Consider the following 18,248-nt stretch of genomic DNA (forward strand, 5'->3'; position numbering starts at 1 on the left):
AATAAAATAATAATAATACACTTCATTCTAATGGGCGCATTTTTCTATACAAATCACTCTAATGGACACTTTTCTACACACACCATGTACACCAGCAGCCAAGACTCTGTACACACACATTTTGATTGTCAGCATCACACTAACTATGTACAAAATATTTACAACTAGAAATGTTTACAATAACAATTGCAATGAACTACAAAAAAAAAAAATACTAAAGTGTGTTCAATACAAAAGTCTGCACACACACACACACACAAATTGCTATAAATACAAAGGTTTACAAAAATAATTGTTTTCCAATAAAGATTGACATTTATTCCATCACTAATTATTAGGTGGTGGTGGTGTACCTTGGCCAACGATGCTCAACAGCTTTTGTTAAATAAGCAAAATTTTCTAGTATTCATTAAAGACTAGAGTCTTTAAATAAGTTAGTGACTGCTAAGTACTGTACTTTTTTTTTTTTGGAAAAGAGGGGGGGTGGGTTATTTAGATTCATTGGAAATATATATATTATTATGATCATGAAATTCAAAATTCATTTTGAAAGCTGTGTTTTTAACCATGTTTAACTACACTTCAATCTATAACTTTGACAGAATAGAAAAGAGCTCTCTCATTCAAAGAGTAAACAAAAAGTTGATGCAGCAAAGCTACATGGATTTGCTTGCCTCATTTTGAGTTGATAAACATTAATTGCTACATTATATTGAATACCTAATGTGTACACACTCACTTGTAGAAATGTACAGCAGCGCTAAATTTCTAAATATTTTTTTAATTAAAATTTTATTTTCAATCTGAATATAAACAAGGACAACGACTTACAGGGTAAAATTAATCCTATTCAATTCAAAATACAGACAAAATGTATCTTTGTACACTATGATCAACTTTGAATGACAATGAAATCAGTAGGAAAAATGTAGAGAAATGGTTAGAGCATTGGACGGCCATGGTTTTGTTTAGAGAGCTGCGTGGAACACATTTTAAGGCAGTCAACAAGCAACACACTGACTTGTAGAACAAAAGCAACACTTAGACGATGATACTGAGTGTTGTGCTTCAATGTGGAGAATATTCGTCCTGGTCTGGCATCACAACACTTGATACTTTCTATATAACAACTTGATCTGTTATTCACAACGTTATCTCACTGATTTGAAGCACAGAGCTCCATGAAGTTCAACTAGACATACATTCCATGAATCATAGAGAAGGCTACAATATCAATATGTACTGGCCTAGAGAGTTTTTGTAAAGTGCTAACAATTGACATGAAAATGGACAACACCGAAACTGGCCATGTGGTGGTGACTGTGCAGTACATGGAAGACAATAGAAGGGCACTACACAACACTCAGGTCAAACAACCACTTCATAAATAACCTTCTTAGGCTTGGCATTTGACCCTTGATCCAGGGCCCCGTTGTATCCAGGGGTGTCTGGTCCCATCATAGGATCACTTCCTCGGTCGTGGAGATCAATATATTTATCTTTAGTGTTACTCCTAGTCACAGGCACAGGATTGTCTGCAGAGACCAAACAAAAGTTTTAGTAATCAAGTGCTAAAAAAAAAAGACATGTCTATAAATAACAGTAACAGAAAAACATAAACTTAAATAACAATAAAAAATCATGTCATTGGGGATTTCATTCAAGCCATTCATAAATCTTCTCTGTTCAAAACAAGAAGTAAACTAAAAATAACCCAAACTATCGCTAGAATAAAACAAAAAATGTTAATTCTTTTCTTTGCTAATATTTGAAATGCCAATATATAGATATGACTCAGTAGTAACTAGAGCAGCAGGTGCATTGTGGTCAAGTCTAAATGGGATAAGAGGAAATAATTTACAATGAAGTTTCATGTGTTCAATATAGATCAAAAGTTTTGATTTCAATCAACATTTGTATATTTCTTTATTGAAACTTATTTTTTTTAAAATCCACTTGATCGCAGTTTTTTTTTAATATGGAAGAAACTATCCTGATAATGTCATTGTTTCTCAAAGCCTATTCAAATTCTCATGCTAAACCAAACCTATCCAAGTTATTATTCAAGCCATATTCACTCTCTCATTAAATATTTTTTTTTTTTGGGTGGGAGAAATTACTCATCTTCTTAGTGATGAGAGTGGCTGACAAGTGCTTAGATTGTGTTCTATAACTCTACTATTAGAAGTTCTTCATTGGACTTAAGATGCTTGATTTTCTCATCTTCAAAAGAGTGGGCACAAATCATATCATAGATTTGATTGCAAATTGTATTAAATACTAATGCATCTAGTTCAACAAGTTTATGAAGATGACACAAAGTGATGTATTTAACTAACAAAAACAAACCGGGCTGGAAAAACCCTGTAAGACTATGACTGATGGACTAAAGCAGCGGTTCTCAACCTTTTAGGCTTGGCGACCCCTTTTACCATCCCCCACTCTGCTGTGACCCCCCCCCCCCGCACACACACACAGCAATAGAAGAGTAGACAATAACAATCCATTTTTTTCGATGGTCGTATGCGACCCCTGGCAAATCGTCAATCGACCCCCAAAGGGGTCACGACCCACAGGTAGAAACCCCTGGACTAAAGTGTTATATTTTTTTATAGGAATGAGTGTAAAGGTTTAACTCATGTTTTTTTTTTAAATTTAGAATGCTCTGTCTTCCAATCAAACTCATCTAGCCACTGTCAACAAACTTGTTATTCTTGGTGTAATCATTAAAAGTACTACAATAGCTCAACTCTATATGGCCAATAAAGCAGTATTTAAATAACATTCAGATGCCAACAAGTAGTGTCATTACCAAAGATTATGATTACAAAAAAAAAATGTTATTAAAAGAGATATGCAATATCCATGGAATAAGCTCAGAAGTATTAAACACTCTCTAAAAAAAAATGTGTTCATTTATAGCAAGAAGTCATTTTTAAGTTTTCAAAAAAACATTTCAGTTCTGAAAACATTTTTCAGACTTTGGTTGATTGAAATATTGCAGGAACAAAAATGAGAGAAGATCTATTTACAATGTTCCTATCGACATGTCCACTGTTTGCAATGTCCTTCAAAGATAGAATGATGTGTCATCCAACAAAAACAAAACTTAACACATGAACACACGTCACCCAAACTAAAACTTAACACAATAACGCGTGTCATCCAAAACAAACCTTAAAACAAAAAAAGATGTGTGTCATTTAAAATGTAACACTAGAAGACACACAATGTTTATAAGGAACAATGAAAATGTTCAAGACTGTTTATTACCTCTTGCTTGAAAACTTTCCATTCTGTTAGGATCTGTTGGAAAGGTAGAACAAAAAAATTAACAGACTAACTTAACTATATACAACTGTATTGAGTAAAGAGGTGTGATAGAAAGTGTTATGCTCAATTATGAATTCAAGTTAAAAAACTGATATAGGTTTAGAGCAAAATATTTGTATCTTTTATTTTTAAGCACAGATGTGATGTGCAGATGGAAGTTTACATTCTGTACATTTATATTAATGTTGTTATGGTTAGACAAAATGAGAGATTCACATAAACACTATATTAGTAATGTTGGATCTGGAATGACTGTTAGTTGGTTATTTTATACTGTAAGGGTTGTTAGTTTGTAATACATACTGTAAAACCACTTTTCTTTAATCTAAAAAAGATAGTCAGTAAACAATTAGTTGACTATATAAGAAGTGATATGCTATTTGTGACACATGATTCACATTTCATTTCGTAGAACATGATTCATGGGTATTAGACTTTTAACCAGGTATAGGGCACATTGTTTATATGTTTTCACTAACACAAGAGTGAATAATACTTGAATATTAAGACAAACCAAGAAGAAATGATAGATAAAATCACCTTAACATATCGAAAGGGATATGCACCTATCATCCTAAATGGCAACTGAGTTAATTTTTTTTTCTTTTTCTATTTACAATCGACTAAAGATCTAAAATCTCAGTTCTAATGGATGGTTGATTTTTGTTGATTTGTTGATTTGAGGCACATCGGCACAATTTAGGCCATGTCGTGCCTGCAGTCCCTTATCTAATGGATGGCTATAAACAGATGTGACTGGCAATGGTTCCACTTTTAAGAGCTTGATGATTACAAGCGACAATACAAATATTAAGAGTAATAGTAATTGGAAAGTTTTTTCTGTCTCAGTTGATTCTTCATCCATGGTGCTACATGTATTTATGCAAAATATTATTTAACATTAAGAAAATTTCTGATCTAACAATTTTTAAAATATTTTAAAAAGGTTAATAGACTTAACATTTAATGTTATTTAGCTTACATGCTAGATATATACTTTGAAAAATTGACAAAAAAAAAAGGTTATATAAAAAATGTTTAGGCTGTCACATTCGGCAGTACAGATTAAGATAAAAGGGATGGCTGCCTAACTTTAGTGCAAAACAAAAAGTCACAAAATAAGATATCTTTCTAAATGTGACATGAAGAATAGCTTCAATTAATAAAAAGTTGTGCAAATTGAAAAACAGTAGTTTAACATTCAGTTGGACTTGCTATTTATCCAGACACAAGACTCTTTAAAATAATAATACACTCTCAGGGTTATTCTAGCAATACTTTGATATTATAACAATTTATGTAAACATCAGCATTTCATCTCTCTTCCTGTCACTTTCTCCCGGCTTCCTCTTTTTACATCCCTTCCATTCATTACACCAATTCGCACCTTTATTCATGCACACCATGCTGCGCTATGACAGTGACACTTCCCTTGTTGTATTGATTCACCATAAAAGTCTACATTTATAGAAACCTATATCTTTGTTTCCGTGAGTTACAGCCAGAGGGTTGTGAAAATTAATTTTTTGGGGTAGTCTGTCTATGGGTCTTTAGAAGCACTAGATGAGTTTGAAAAGTAAATGCTGAGAATGAAAGTGGTGTGACAGTATAACTACTCACAACTAGAGTTAGTATAACTGGTAGTTATGGCATGCACAGATGGAGAGGGAGACGGCGTCTGTTGGAGGTCAGATGTATCCATACCTTGGTTGTCAAAGCCTTGAGGTTTCTTGCTGGGAGGTACAGCATTGTAAGGTGGGGGCTCTCTGGAGGAAAAATGTGCTAAGTTTATTAAGAAATCTATTACGACATTAACGAAAAATAATTCATTCAACAAAGCTAAGATTTAAATTGTATTTACTGATAAAATTGCTCACCCCTGATTTCCACTTTGATAACTTTTAGCTGGAGAGAAAAAATAATATGTATCAAATGAAAAGCTTTGAATAAATCAATTAACTGTTAACAATTACAATACTGACATCTGTGTCAGAGGACATGTGACAACAGTCAATATTTGTTGTATGAAAATGGACACTAATATCTAAAGTTTACAAAGATAGGTTCTATCAAAAGATCATATGATGCTACTGTTTGACACAAATTGATAGGGCAGTGAGTTTTCATTTTATGGTTAGGGTTCAAGTGCTAACAAAAGAAAAAAAAAAGAAAAGGAAAAAAAAAGTAACTATTTTCTTTCAGATGTGGTCCAAGAAGCACATAATGTAAAGCACATCTATTTCTATGTTATAAATGGTGTCATATTTCTATCATAACAACCAACTAATTCTACTTTCTCTAAATAACATCAGGTGCCCATATAAGCAATACTGACTCCGGCATGCTCTAAAAATAATTTAATTCAAAATTCCAGTATTCCACGTGATTTAAACGCATGATTCTCAAATTTATAAGCCATGCCTTTCACCCTTAATCAAATATTAAGCCTAAGAATAATTGTGCACCAAAAAAGGCAATCTCAAATGCAAGTCTTAAGTAACAAAAACTACCAGACTCTACTTTTCATTACTAGCATGGTTTTATCTTGTCTAAATGCATTTAGACCCCAGACATTTTATTCCACACCAATGCCTAATTACAAATTTAAATATATGATTGAAGGACCTACTTGTAAGAATACATGTCATGTTTGTTATCAGATAAAATCAGTCACAATAAGGAGTTTAAATCAGATACTCTAGGCCAATAAAAAAAACCTTTTGAGAACTGGTATGACCGAGTAACTCAAATGATACATCCTTACCATAATTTGATGGAAGGAAAGAAAATATGTCTCAATGATATATTCTTTCACAGATAAAGCAAAATTGAATACTATTTTTAAAAAATAACAAACTTTTCCTTTTTTTTAAAAAAAAGTTTTAAAAGCTATGTAATAGTCAACAGACTTGTACACACCTGCGTTTTTTCTTCTTCTAAAGATGAAGCAAAATAAGATAATAAGAAGTGTAACAATGATGACTCCACAAACACAGGCTATAATAATCACATGCTCCTCTGTCAGTTGAGCTTCATTGCTTGATTCTGGAGATGAAAGGAAAAAATAGACATAAATAAATTATAGCTCTTCCAGGCAGAACACTCAGTGCAATCAGTTCAATTTCATTTTTATTTTGCAACCATTTTATTTAACAACAATGGAGTGATTTGTTAACTAGAGGCTAAAATTTGTTTTTTAACTTGCTTCAACCAAGTTACCAATAACTTTTATCTTTTCTAATATCTTTTTACCCAATCACAATATCTGCAGTGACTATCCATCTGCTTTTATTTTCTCTCTTTCCAATTCCTACAATCACTATTTATGTCTACTTATGTTTTCTTATCTTAGTTTGCCTTCCCTTACAAGTATATATAGAAAAGTGATTTTATTATTAGTTAATACCTTAATTTGGTCAAATTTAAGGAAGTAGTTTGTTTTTCAAGTCGCATATGTTTGACTTAAGATGCACATATGTTTGACTTAAGTTGCACATATGTTTGACTTAAGTTGCGCTATATAAAAGTTATTTGAAGAAAATAAAAAAAAATCTCAAAATATATAAAAACAGACTATGATTTATCGAATAGGAGATCAAGAGTGTAGATCTAATTTTCTTTTAAATTACAGATCTAGAGTAGTTTTTATGCTATTCGAACATCTATAGGCCAAAATTTCAAAATTTGACTTTGACAGCACAATTCATTATTTGATATTGGTTTGACATAGAAAAGAGAATGAAGTATCAAAATATTCTTTAGTTTAAGGAGAATAAGGATGACTACTTATATTTGTACCCTTAACCTATATTTGTTATTATATTTAAGGGCAAAGAGGCCATGTTTTCATTTAATTCAAACAATATTATTATTATATTATTATTCAAACACATTATTTGGATTCCAAACACCATAATTTATTTCAAACAGTCTCTATATTTTGGCATCAATAAACTCAGATTTTAATTTTATATTAATATTAACTATATTTTAAGAGCCCCTCACGTGAAATCATTAAGATGTTTTCAAATTATGCAAAAATATGAACACAAAAATTAAAAATATGAACACACTTATTCTACCAAAAATGAGGTCACTGAAATAGTGACTTCTACACAGACTTTTAGACTTATTTTATGTTTCCATGATTAGAATGTTTGTGTTTTTTTTTGTTTATTCATTTAATAAATTTCTAATACAGATGATCTTTTGCAGTATAGTACAGGCTAGGATGGCCTTTTTTCTTTTTGTCTAAATAGCTGAATCCTCTATATAAATGTAGATCTATCTAAGAGGTCTTGATCTAGGCATTTAACTTCATTTCAATATCAAGCTCACTCCAAAAATTTGCCCATTTATTCTCTATAAAACAACAACAACAAACAAATATAATATAAGATCATTAACATTGATGTCCAAAACTGGCTGTTTGAAATAAATTTTGGTAAGAAAATCATAATTTAATACAAACATCTTTTTAATTTTTTTTTTTTATGGAATCAAACAACATGGCTTATGAATCAAATAAATCAGCTCCAAAAACAGAATAAATATTGTCGGGCTCGTCAGTATAGACTTAGCCAATCACAAAATATAGTCTTAACCCTAGTCACCCCAGTAACAGGAAAAAACAACAACCTGACTTACAAATTTGAAATTCTTTTTTCTTACATAAAAAGACAGCTAAGTGGAAGGAAATTGGGTCAGAATCATTGGTCATTGGAAAATGGACAAGCACTTTATACATCTAGTTTCATATCAAATGAAATGACCACAAAAACAGTGAGTGTTCGAATTCATGTAATGTCCGGAATAAATAAACTACTCTAGATAAAACAGAATGTTGCACCAAGCGAGACAATGTGTAAAAGTAAGGGGGAAAAAAAAAGGTGGAGGGGTTTAAGAAATAGTTAAGAGAAAAAAACAGATCAACAACTATAACAACAAATACACATTAAGATCTACTTTACTAACCCTTTCGAGTGAATGTATTTTCAGAGCTAGAATTGGATCTAGATGTACTAAGTTCTAGTTCTATGTCCATTGTGTTGTACTGGTTAAACGGAGTGACGCCTGATGGCTAGCCAAGAAACATTTAAACAAAAGGTGGGAAGGGATGACTCAACAAACTTCCATAGGATTTCCCCCAAGTCTCATTTTCAGTGTGTGTTTGTGTTTAGATTAATTGTCGCCCTTCCATCACTGGGTGTTTGTATTGATTCTCCTTAGATCCAGACTCAACTGACAACAGACTTGTCGCTTGTACAGGCAGTTTTATCACACACACACACAGACAGCTGCTTAGTTCGGTTGACTAAGTATTTCAGTGTTAAACTTATCTAATGACGTTACTTCTATTCATTAACAAATCTAGCCAAGTGTGTCAACTACTAAATCTAGATCAGGCGGTATACACAGAACTACTTAGATCTAGATGGTCTCCATTGAAAATTTGAAGGGGTGGGGATGAGGAGCAGACGACAGGCTAACAATGGCGATGTGTTTCCATCACTTCCTGTCCACCACTACGCGCCCGAGGAAGTGAGAGTGGGGAGACAGGGAGGGATTAGGTTTGTTCCGAGCACACACATTGTCAACCGTGTTCACTCGACCCACCTCACGCCCCCGCCCTCTCTTTTTACTGGGCGACGTCAATGCCTTGTCTATGTATTAACAGTGCTGAAACGTTTTTTGTTACTAGAGTATTTTAGCGGTACAACGATTGTGATTTGCTTCGATGAGTGTCTTGTTCTTGTCTGTTAGTGACATGACGCTAAGAAACAGCTTCCGTAACACTTTAACTTAGTGAAGTATAGGGGTGGGAGTGTCCCGCACTAAAGTGTTTCGATGTTGTCCTCAGAGTACTTATTATATATCTCACTTCCCATTCAAAAGCACCCCACGAACACACACTCCAGTTCAGCATATGTCTACGCAATTAAAAAAAATTTAGGCGAGTAATTCGATTGATTATTAGCTAATCATTTGCTATAATAATATTTTGAGTTTGTTGAATCTTTAATCCCCTTCTTACTTCAGTCGTTTTGGGTATCAATGTTGATTCTTTCACACTTCACGCCAACGTGAATGACTGTTAAAGCAAAGATTGTTTTACTTGTAGACAGGCACACCAATGTCTCCACATAACTACACGCGAAACAAGAAGAGACGTCTTAACGTGTCTGATTGGCAGTGATATGGGGACGGCGCAACAGAACAAGATGGAAAGAGATTAAAGAGATGTCTTGTTAGCGGCCCTTGCAGATGCAGAGAGGGCGAACTGTAGAAACGGATTCAAATTGAATGGAGACGGCGTGATGAAAGCTTGAACCATGGGAAACTTTCCTTCTGTATGTTGCACAGTTAAAGGGAAGAAAAAAAAAAGCTAATAATATTTTTTTTTTTTACAATTAGATTTTTGTTTTAAAAAACATTAACAAAATAAGCCAACATAAGAAAACAAAATATATTTTGCCCATTTCAACCAAACAATTTGCTATAGTGAGAGAGAAGGGAGTGGCAGTCAGATATAGAAACTGTAGCTACTATTTATGATTCTAGACAAGAACTTACAATGATGGAACTTAGACCATAGCCACAATGATAACTAGAATATGTTGTGTTTTTTTTACCTCTTTACAAAATCTATATCTAAATTCGTATTCTGCCGAAATCTGATCTAACCAAGCACAGACAATTCACCACGGTCATGATACAAATAGAAAATTATAATGGGCGAGTAATCTGTGCATCAATATGAGATCTATTCAGTTCCCGGCCCTAAAGTTAAATCATCAAATAAGGTCTTTAGCACAGAAAAAAAGACAAACTCACCGTAAACAGCACCTGTTGACGACGGATAGACAGTCCAATCTACACAACAAACTCTGCACCTCGCTACCAGCCTGCATAACTTATTCGGCAAACAAATCGTTTTATCGAACTTTTGACAATGGCAACGTAAATGCGTTACCATAGTAACCAAAAGCAGCCAGACTCTGTGTGAGTTATAAATAAACCCGATGGGGGAGTTGGAATGGGGCGTGGTACTGCCACCAGCACGTGATGTTTACTTACAGGCATATAATGATATATCTAGAGGTTCTAGTCTGGAGTGCCTGAACTGCATAAACCATATTTCATAGACACCTAGATCTATGCATGTTAAGATTTCTATGGTCAGCAAATTACGATGGTGTTATGTGGCCAGGAGGTTTGGATTCAGAGTTTTCCTTCTCCTGGATGGGTAGCCAACCAAGGCTAACGAGCCCCTCCTGCCCGAAGCTTACTGGTTTAGGCGCCAGTTACTCGCCTTTGCCCCTTCTCCTGTCTGTGGTAACGGTTCCGCCAGGCTCAGTATCTGAACCACACGTGAAGGCCAGGAGTTGGACTGGTTGTCAGAGGCTACTTGAGACGCATGCCATTGGAAGCACTTTATAGGTAAACTCTGAATCCAAACCTCCGCTGCCCTGCGGCTATACCCAAACACGGGAAAGGCTTCGGGAGACAACCCTGAGGAAAAATCAGGAGCTGGTGACCCTTAGGCAGACTGTGGCACACCGTGCTACAGCCTGGAAGATCCTGCGGCGCTACTGATCCCAAACTGTATTGGATACTCCGTTCCTTTGGTCACATCAGCTGCGCGGAGAGGGGGGGGGGAACTGCTGTGTTGGCGACATCGTTCCGACCATAAACAATGCCCAGGCTTTCATCCCAAATGTGGCCAGGACATAAAGAAACAGCCAACGGCCTCATGCCAAAATGGTTCACAAGATACCTAACTCGCCAAATAATGGATCACACTAAAAAAAATAATTAAATAAATAACTAGGTCTAAGTCACTGTCTTACCCAATGTTCACTAAAATTGAAACCCTGACTCCGTTATTGAGGTGTTCGATCACAAAAAGTGATTGACTTGAATGACTAAATGAGACATTGCTAGACACTTGTCAACTTGCGCAGGAAGATAACAATTCTATTTTCATTATTCTTTTGAAGTTTCTAGGTGTCCGAGGACTGGAGGAGTTAATAATGTCCATTGTTCAATGGGAAATAATCTCAAGATATTAATCGAGTGTGTACTTCAGGTTTGCAACGTTATGAATAAATACATTTGACACTGAAGAAAACAGGTTGGTGACGTTGCTAGCTTTTAACTACTGCTTCAACTTGAGATGGTCACTTGATCCCGATTGAGTCCTCACTTCGCGCTCATAATTAAAACACATTTCAGCCATCTATCAATCCTAGCCTGAAGACCCTCCCATACACACTCTCAGTGTTTATTCCATTGAATCTCAGACCTAACCTGTTCGTTTGTGTGATAGGTAACACATGCAGTGTTTCAATAGGTACATGAGGCATAAAGGGAAACCGAAAGTAGCACACGAGTTCCACACAGACAGGATTACAAACATTCAGCGCATTATGTCGCAATATTTCGTTAATTTATTACGACTTGCGTTTGATTTTTTTTTTTGGGGGGGGGGGGATTAAACGTGGAAACAATGCTTAAGAGCTCTACGAATGCCTCTATAATTGACACCTACAGAGTCTTAACTCTTTCCCTCCGAATTGACGATACCATCGTTGCTTTGACTCCATTAAATTAAATTATTCATTTTTGGTCTTATAAACTTTAATTTATGTTATATAAAATTAGCATGTATTCTCCTATATTATATTCTATACCAAACAAAAACTGTTATTGAAGTTTAATAATTACAGGGTAGAATGTACAAATGTGAAAAAAATAAAACTATTCTATAAGAACGTGGAAAATAATTACGGAGATAAAGAGTTAAAGTATCTATCACAATAAGAACGTGGAAAGTAATTACGGAGATAAAAGAGTTAAAGTATCTATCACAATAAGAACGTGGAAAATAATTACGGAGATAAAGAGTTAAAGTATCTATCACAATAAGAACGTGGAAAATAATTACGGAGATAAAGAGTTAAAGTATATATCACATCAAATAGTGTTCAATCAGCAGAGAAATGTTTCAACTGGTATTCAAGAACGATGAAAACGCCTGCACACTTCTACATCGCCCTCAGAAGCTGTCAAAGAATCAAAAAACTAAGACTGCTTTATTGATCCTTATTTGTTGTGATTACAAGGACACTCTTTTATCATATATAAAGACAACACAACAGAAACATACACATAAATAGAACAGACACAACATAGAGGGTTCAATCAGCGATCTCAGGAGCTGTCAAAGAATCAAAAAACTAAGACTGCTTTATTGATCCTTATTTGTTGTGATTACAAGGACACTCTTTTTATCATATAAAGACAACACAACAGAAACATACACATAAATAGAACAGACACAACATAGAGGGTTCAATCAGCGATCTAAATCTAAACTTTCCTGTCAGTCAGTTTTAACATAAACTTCAACGTATTGCTGAGTGTTACAATACAAAGCAATCTCTGTTTATGTGTACCGAAATAGTTGGGTGACCTCGATTCTATTTGACTGGAAACAAAATGCTTGGCCCCACACAGCCTTCAAAAAAAAAAAAAAAAAGGGTCTGGGAAACGTGTCGCTACTAAGGCGTAAACTACACAATGGACATGAAACAGGAGGCAGGGGGGAGTGGAACCAGTCGCTAGAGCGAGAAGAGAGGCTGCGCAGTTGAGGGAGGTAAACAAGCCATGAGACGGGTGGGGACCGGGGTAAGGCGGGGCCGTCTTGATCAAGACTCAGGTCAAGCACAGTGCAAGAAACATGACGTAATGAATGTTGAGCCTACGTGTGTAGAGATGTAAAAAAAAAAATCCTTTGGATTGAATGAATGACGCTGAAACCAGAATGCAGCGTAGAGAGATTTTTAATAAATTCCTTGGATTGAATGAATGAAAAAAGAGTTGACCGAAATATTTATTTTTAAACTTCCTACATCACGACTAGATTTACATAATCACAAAACCGCACCCTGCTCACATTTGGTAGTACTACGAGACTAGATTAGAATTATAGATAAATTATTATATATATTATAGATATAGATAGATAGATATTCTAAATAGAGATCTGGTCTAACAGAATCGAAGAGAAGTCTTTTTATTCTATAAAGTCATGAAAGGCTGCCAAGATTTAAAATTGCTTTCAGAGAGTAGCCATGGTATGGTGTTCTCATAGTACTACTAGGTCTGTGCCTGCAATTCTTCGCTGTTTTAAATTTGTTAAACATCGCCCACAATTCTAGGCATTAGGCATAAAATACACATTTTTAAATATCATTCACATTAAACTTTCAACATCATTTTTTGTAGATAGATCTAGATCTATAGATCAACACCTTTGGAAAAGCAGCCACTAAACTAATTAAAAACCTTCATCAAAGAACAATTTAAAGTTAAACACTAATAAAGTCATCTATAAGCAAAATTAAAGCGAATTTAAAACTAAGGAACAATAATTATATCTATCTATCTATCTATCTATCTATCTATCTATCTATCTATCTATCTATCTATCTATCTATCTATCTATCTATCTATCTATCTATCTATCTATCTATCTATCTATCTATCTATCTATCTATCTATCTATCTATCTATCTATCTATCTATCTATCTATCTATCTATCTATCTATCTATCTATCTATCTATCTATCTATCTATCTATCTATCTATCTATCTATCTATCTATCTATCTATCTATCTATCTATCTATCTATCTATCTATCTATCTATCTATCTATCTATCTATCTATCTATCTATCTATAATTAAAGCAGATAAACTCATGACCCTAAGATTTAAGAGCCAGCTGCAGAGGGAATATTTAAACAATAGTAAAATAAAATTATTTAAATTTCTGGTCATACATTGAAAGTCAAAAAATTGAAACAGGAATGGCTCCAAAGGAAGAAAAAAAACAACAACAACAAACAAACAGCTGAATAGTAAGCATTGACATTGTTCAGTTCCATGAGGTACCCAGCTTAATTTAAGTCATTGGTTAATATGCATGACTAAATGCATGTAATCATCTTCTTTTTTGAAGTAACGTCTGTATTATATAAGGTAAGATAAGATAATTGTAAACCAAACTGAGGTCAGGGGGACATGAAGAAATAGAAATCCAAATATTAAGAAACTTAAAGTCAAATTAATAATAGAGACAGGATGACAGCAACATTACTCAAAGATTGAAGAGAACAAAATAAAATACTATAAGATACAATTTTAGGCATCCGCAGTGCTGGACAATACACCCTGAAAGTGTTAATAACTTAAATAATAAATGTTTTCTAAGTATGAAAGAAGTTGACAAGTCTTGACAAAGTGAATGCATATAGACCAGTTTAAAAACTAGCATTAAAACTGTTACATACCAGAACACATCAACAGTGGATGTTATATGTAGCCATCATAAATTACTTGATAATTAAAAAAAAAAAACATGTTCTAACCCCTCCCCCTTCCCAATTTTTTTTAGCAATGAGATACATTTTATTGAATGTCTCTAAAGTTCACCATATTAAACTACTTGAAAGGTCAAAGCAATTTAGCATTTCCAGTTTACAAAATCAATGTATCCAGGATTTCCAAAATCAGTATTAGCAAACCTCAATTATATAACTCAGTATTTGTAATGTAAACTCAAGTTTACAGTCTCTGGGAGATACTACTACTTCTAATTTACATAAGAAAACTACTTGAATTAGTTTTAGAACTGCAGATAACTGTGCCTTGGGATCTATCTACATAGGGCAGATGATGTAAATGAATGTCATCTGTTTCTGTGATCCATGGTTAATCAGCACAATGAGCAACCACCTTTACATTTCTCCAACTTATGATGTCAGGTGGACTCAGAGATGCCCAGGATTTGAACCCGGGACACCTTTAATAAATATAACAACAAAATAATTTCCTGGCATTTAAGCATTCTTTTTCAGCAAACAAAAATATCAGGCTTTAAACCTTTACAGGACAGCTGTCTATAATTATACTCTTACAACATTGCCTCCAAAATTGTTCATCCTGCCAATTGACTAGAAGTGAATGTGATTATTTGCTATGTGGCCTGGCCACTTTAGACCAATAATGGAGCACTAAAACCCTTAATAAATTATTCTAGTGGTATTTGTTGCTGTGGCATTCTTTATTAAAGAGTTGAAGTATTTGTTGTATTTGTGCCTCCCAGGGGTCATGGTGCTGAGTGGTTAAGTGCTTAGCTTCCAAACCTGGGTGTCCTGAGTTTGAATCTCAGTGAAAACTGGGATTTTTAATTTCAGTATTTTAAGGGTGCCCCCCGAGTCCCCCCAACTCTAATGGGTACTTGACTTTGGTTGGGGAAAGTAAGGGCTGGCCACACGAAACCCTTCTTATTGTTCTTAACTGTTGGTCAAAGAAACAGATGACCATAACATCATCTGCCCTATAGATTGCAAGTTCTGAAAGGGAGAACTTTATAGCCTCCTAACAGAATAGTAAAATATATATTTACTGAAATGAAACAGCTTTAACTTGAACGAATATTTAATCCTTTTAAAAACTTAATGCACATAATACAAATATGAACCCAAACGTTGAAAGAAATTAAAATTGAAATAAATTAATGATTTGATTAACAAAAATTTCACCCTAATGATTAATAACTAGTAAGCTTATTTAATATAAAAATAGTTTCACTACTGAAGGATTTGATGTTAAAAATTGCCACATCCGATTCAATGGTGGTCAATTAAACACATTCAACTGCCTGTACTACTAATCATGTCTGTATCACACTCACTTTTTTAATACTTAGAAACTGAATAACATTTTGACGTCCCTGAATTTGTTATTTTCACTATGTAGTGTTTTATCGGGATGAAGATGTAAGCCTAGATTTAAGGTAAAAGCTGGAACATAATTGTAACAACATAGTCTTACAAACAGCTCTATGTATGTATAGATGACTTGAGCTAATAATGCTAGAATAACCCCATGCAGTGGATTTATTTTGCTTGTAAAACTGGTGCAACTGTCACTGAACATGTGGAGAACCAGGGAAAATAAACTACTATGGTAAAAAACAAAACAAAAAAACCCCCCAAGTATTAGAGTTTTTTTAATCTCTATTTTTGGATTTGTGCTTTATTTATTTTGAAGTCAAGTTCTATTAAAATAGGATATAATATATGGAACTGCTGGAATTTATTACTACAACTGAAATACACTCACTGTAAACAAACATTCATCAACTTCGCAGTAACCAGGGGTGGTAAAATTAGAGTAAACCTAATTATATAATGTCTGAAGAAAACTAATGTCAATTAGCAACATCTGTTAACAAGACAAGAAATAGATTAATAATTACCTCCCATTCTGTAGACAATGTGTAGATTTAAAGCCTCGGTTCAAAGTTCCTAGTCCGCGCCAAGAATCCAAAAGAATATATTTTTTTTTTTATCAGATTCATGCACAGCATATAATTCCTCCACAGTAATTCCAAGACTAAACTTGTAATGTCTTTTGGTTTCGAACACAATAGAAAAATTTCTTCACTTAATTTTGTGTTCTCCACTAAGAAATGTTTCTTTGTTAACGTACACTATGAATTATCTTCACAATGAGTTCTAGAATGCATAACGCTCTGTTAAAAGTAAAAAAAAATCTATTGATGAAGTCTGTGATGACCAAAGTCCAAAAAAAAAAAAAAAAAGGCTGGACTTTGTTCAGCAGTTGTGGCGCAGGAGCTTTAAACAAATTGCGATATTTGTTCACATGGGAGGATGGTCAAAAACAATTAGGGAGGCAGTTGGGCGGATGACTCAATTGTTCATTCTGAGCCCAGTGGGTTGCAAGAATGTGTGTTTAGAAAAGGAGGGGGGGGCAATAAACAAATAGTATAAATTTGTTAAATACAAATCAAGTTTATCTTAACACACTTTAAAGTTTCACTTTGATTATGTCCAGACTCCACTACATCAGACAATTACTTATAATCTAGTTACACACTATTAAACCACCAAGTACACTGAACAGCAAGATCATCTTCCTAAAGGAAGGCCAAACCAGTCCTTTGAACCATTCAGACTTTGATACTGCCTATATCAAACAACTCAGGGCAGCTATTGTAAGCCTAAAATGTTCTCCAATAAATTCCAGCACATTCAAATAGAAGAAAATGAAAAAGATGACAGACTGGCCGAATATGGGGGAATAAATTAACAATACAAAATTCCTTTTAATCTGGAAATAAATCAAAATAACAGTAGAATTAATAAGCCAAATATGTACCAGCTCTCACCCAGGAAAAACAATGCCTGTTAGGCCTGTTACTAGTTATCCCCACATAATTAACATATTTATAACTTTCCACCTCCGAATTGGGCCAAATATATGTTCTAGAAACTGAAAATCTGGACTTATGAAATATGCCCTTGTCCTCCAAAGGTGGTCCTAAACAAGACACTGACCCCAAAACATCTCTATAGTACAAAAACACTATGGAGAGCTGTCTGATCTGGATATCTATCAGTTCATAGAAGAGATATATATATATATATATATATATATATATAAAATTATTTAACAAAATTCCTTAATTGCACACAATAATCCAGGGCTTATATATATATATATATATATAGAGGACTACTTATGAAATCTCTTCACCATGATAATGAAAATGCAGAAGAAGATACTCTAGCCAGAGGTTAGGACTAAATATTTAAAAAAAAAAAAATGAGTGCATTTCATCATCATTATCAAACTCCAAGTGAGAGCTTAAGAGGCTCGAATCCTCTTTTCCAAAAGCCCTGGACTATTGTGTGCAATTAAGGAATTTTGTTAAATAATTTTATTTTATATAATACATAATTAGAACTGATTTTAGGCAAAGGTTTAAGTATACAGCCACCATGGCTCATTAATACAAATTACTTCACCATAGTGAAGAA

The 18,248-nt window shown here is 34.0% G+C and overlaps 1 protein-coding gene across 2 annotated transcripts in view; it reads right to left on the minus strand.

Annotated features, from left to right (window-relative positions):
* Positions 1-18,248, minus strand: part of LOC106064048 (uncharacterized) — a 104,408-nt gene that overhangs the window by 6,637 nt on the left and 79,523 nt on the right. The window contains exons 21-25 of one of the 2 annotated variants that reach the window (XM_056010433.1): positions 6,253-6,378; positions 5,211-5,238; positions 5,038-5,099; positions 3,274-3,306; positions 1,393-1,535 (exon numbers count right to left, since the gene is read on the minus strand). In XM_056010433.1, coding sequence (XP_055866408.1) covers positions 1,393-1,535; positions 3,274-3,306; positions 5,038-5,099; positions 5,211-5,238; positions 6,253-6,378 — 392 coding nt within the window. Of the gene's footprint in view, positions 1-1,392; positions 1,536-3,273; positions 3,307-4,953; positions 5,100-5,210; positions 5,239-6,252; positions 6,379-18,248 lie in introns of both variants that reach the window. The other variant, XM_056010432.1, reaches the window with a different exon arrangement.

The sequence above is a fragment of the Biomphalaria glabrata genome, chromosome 14, assembly GCF_947242115.1.
Source record: "Biomphalaria glabrata chromosome 14, xgBioGlab47.1, whole genome shotgun sequence".
Classification (NCBI taxonomy): Eukaryota; Metazoa; Mollusca; class Gastropoda; family Planorbidae; genus Biomphalaria; species Biomphalaria glabrata.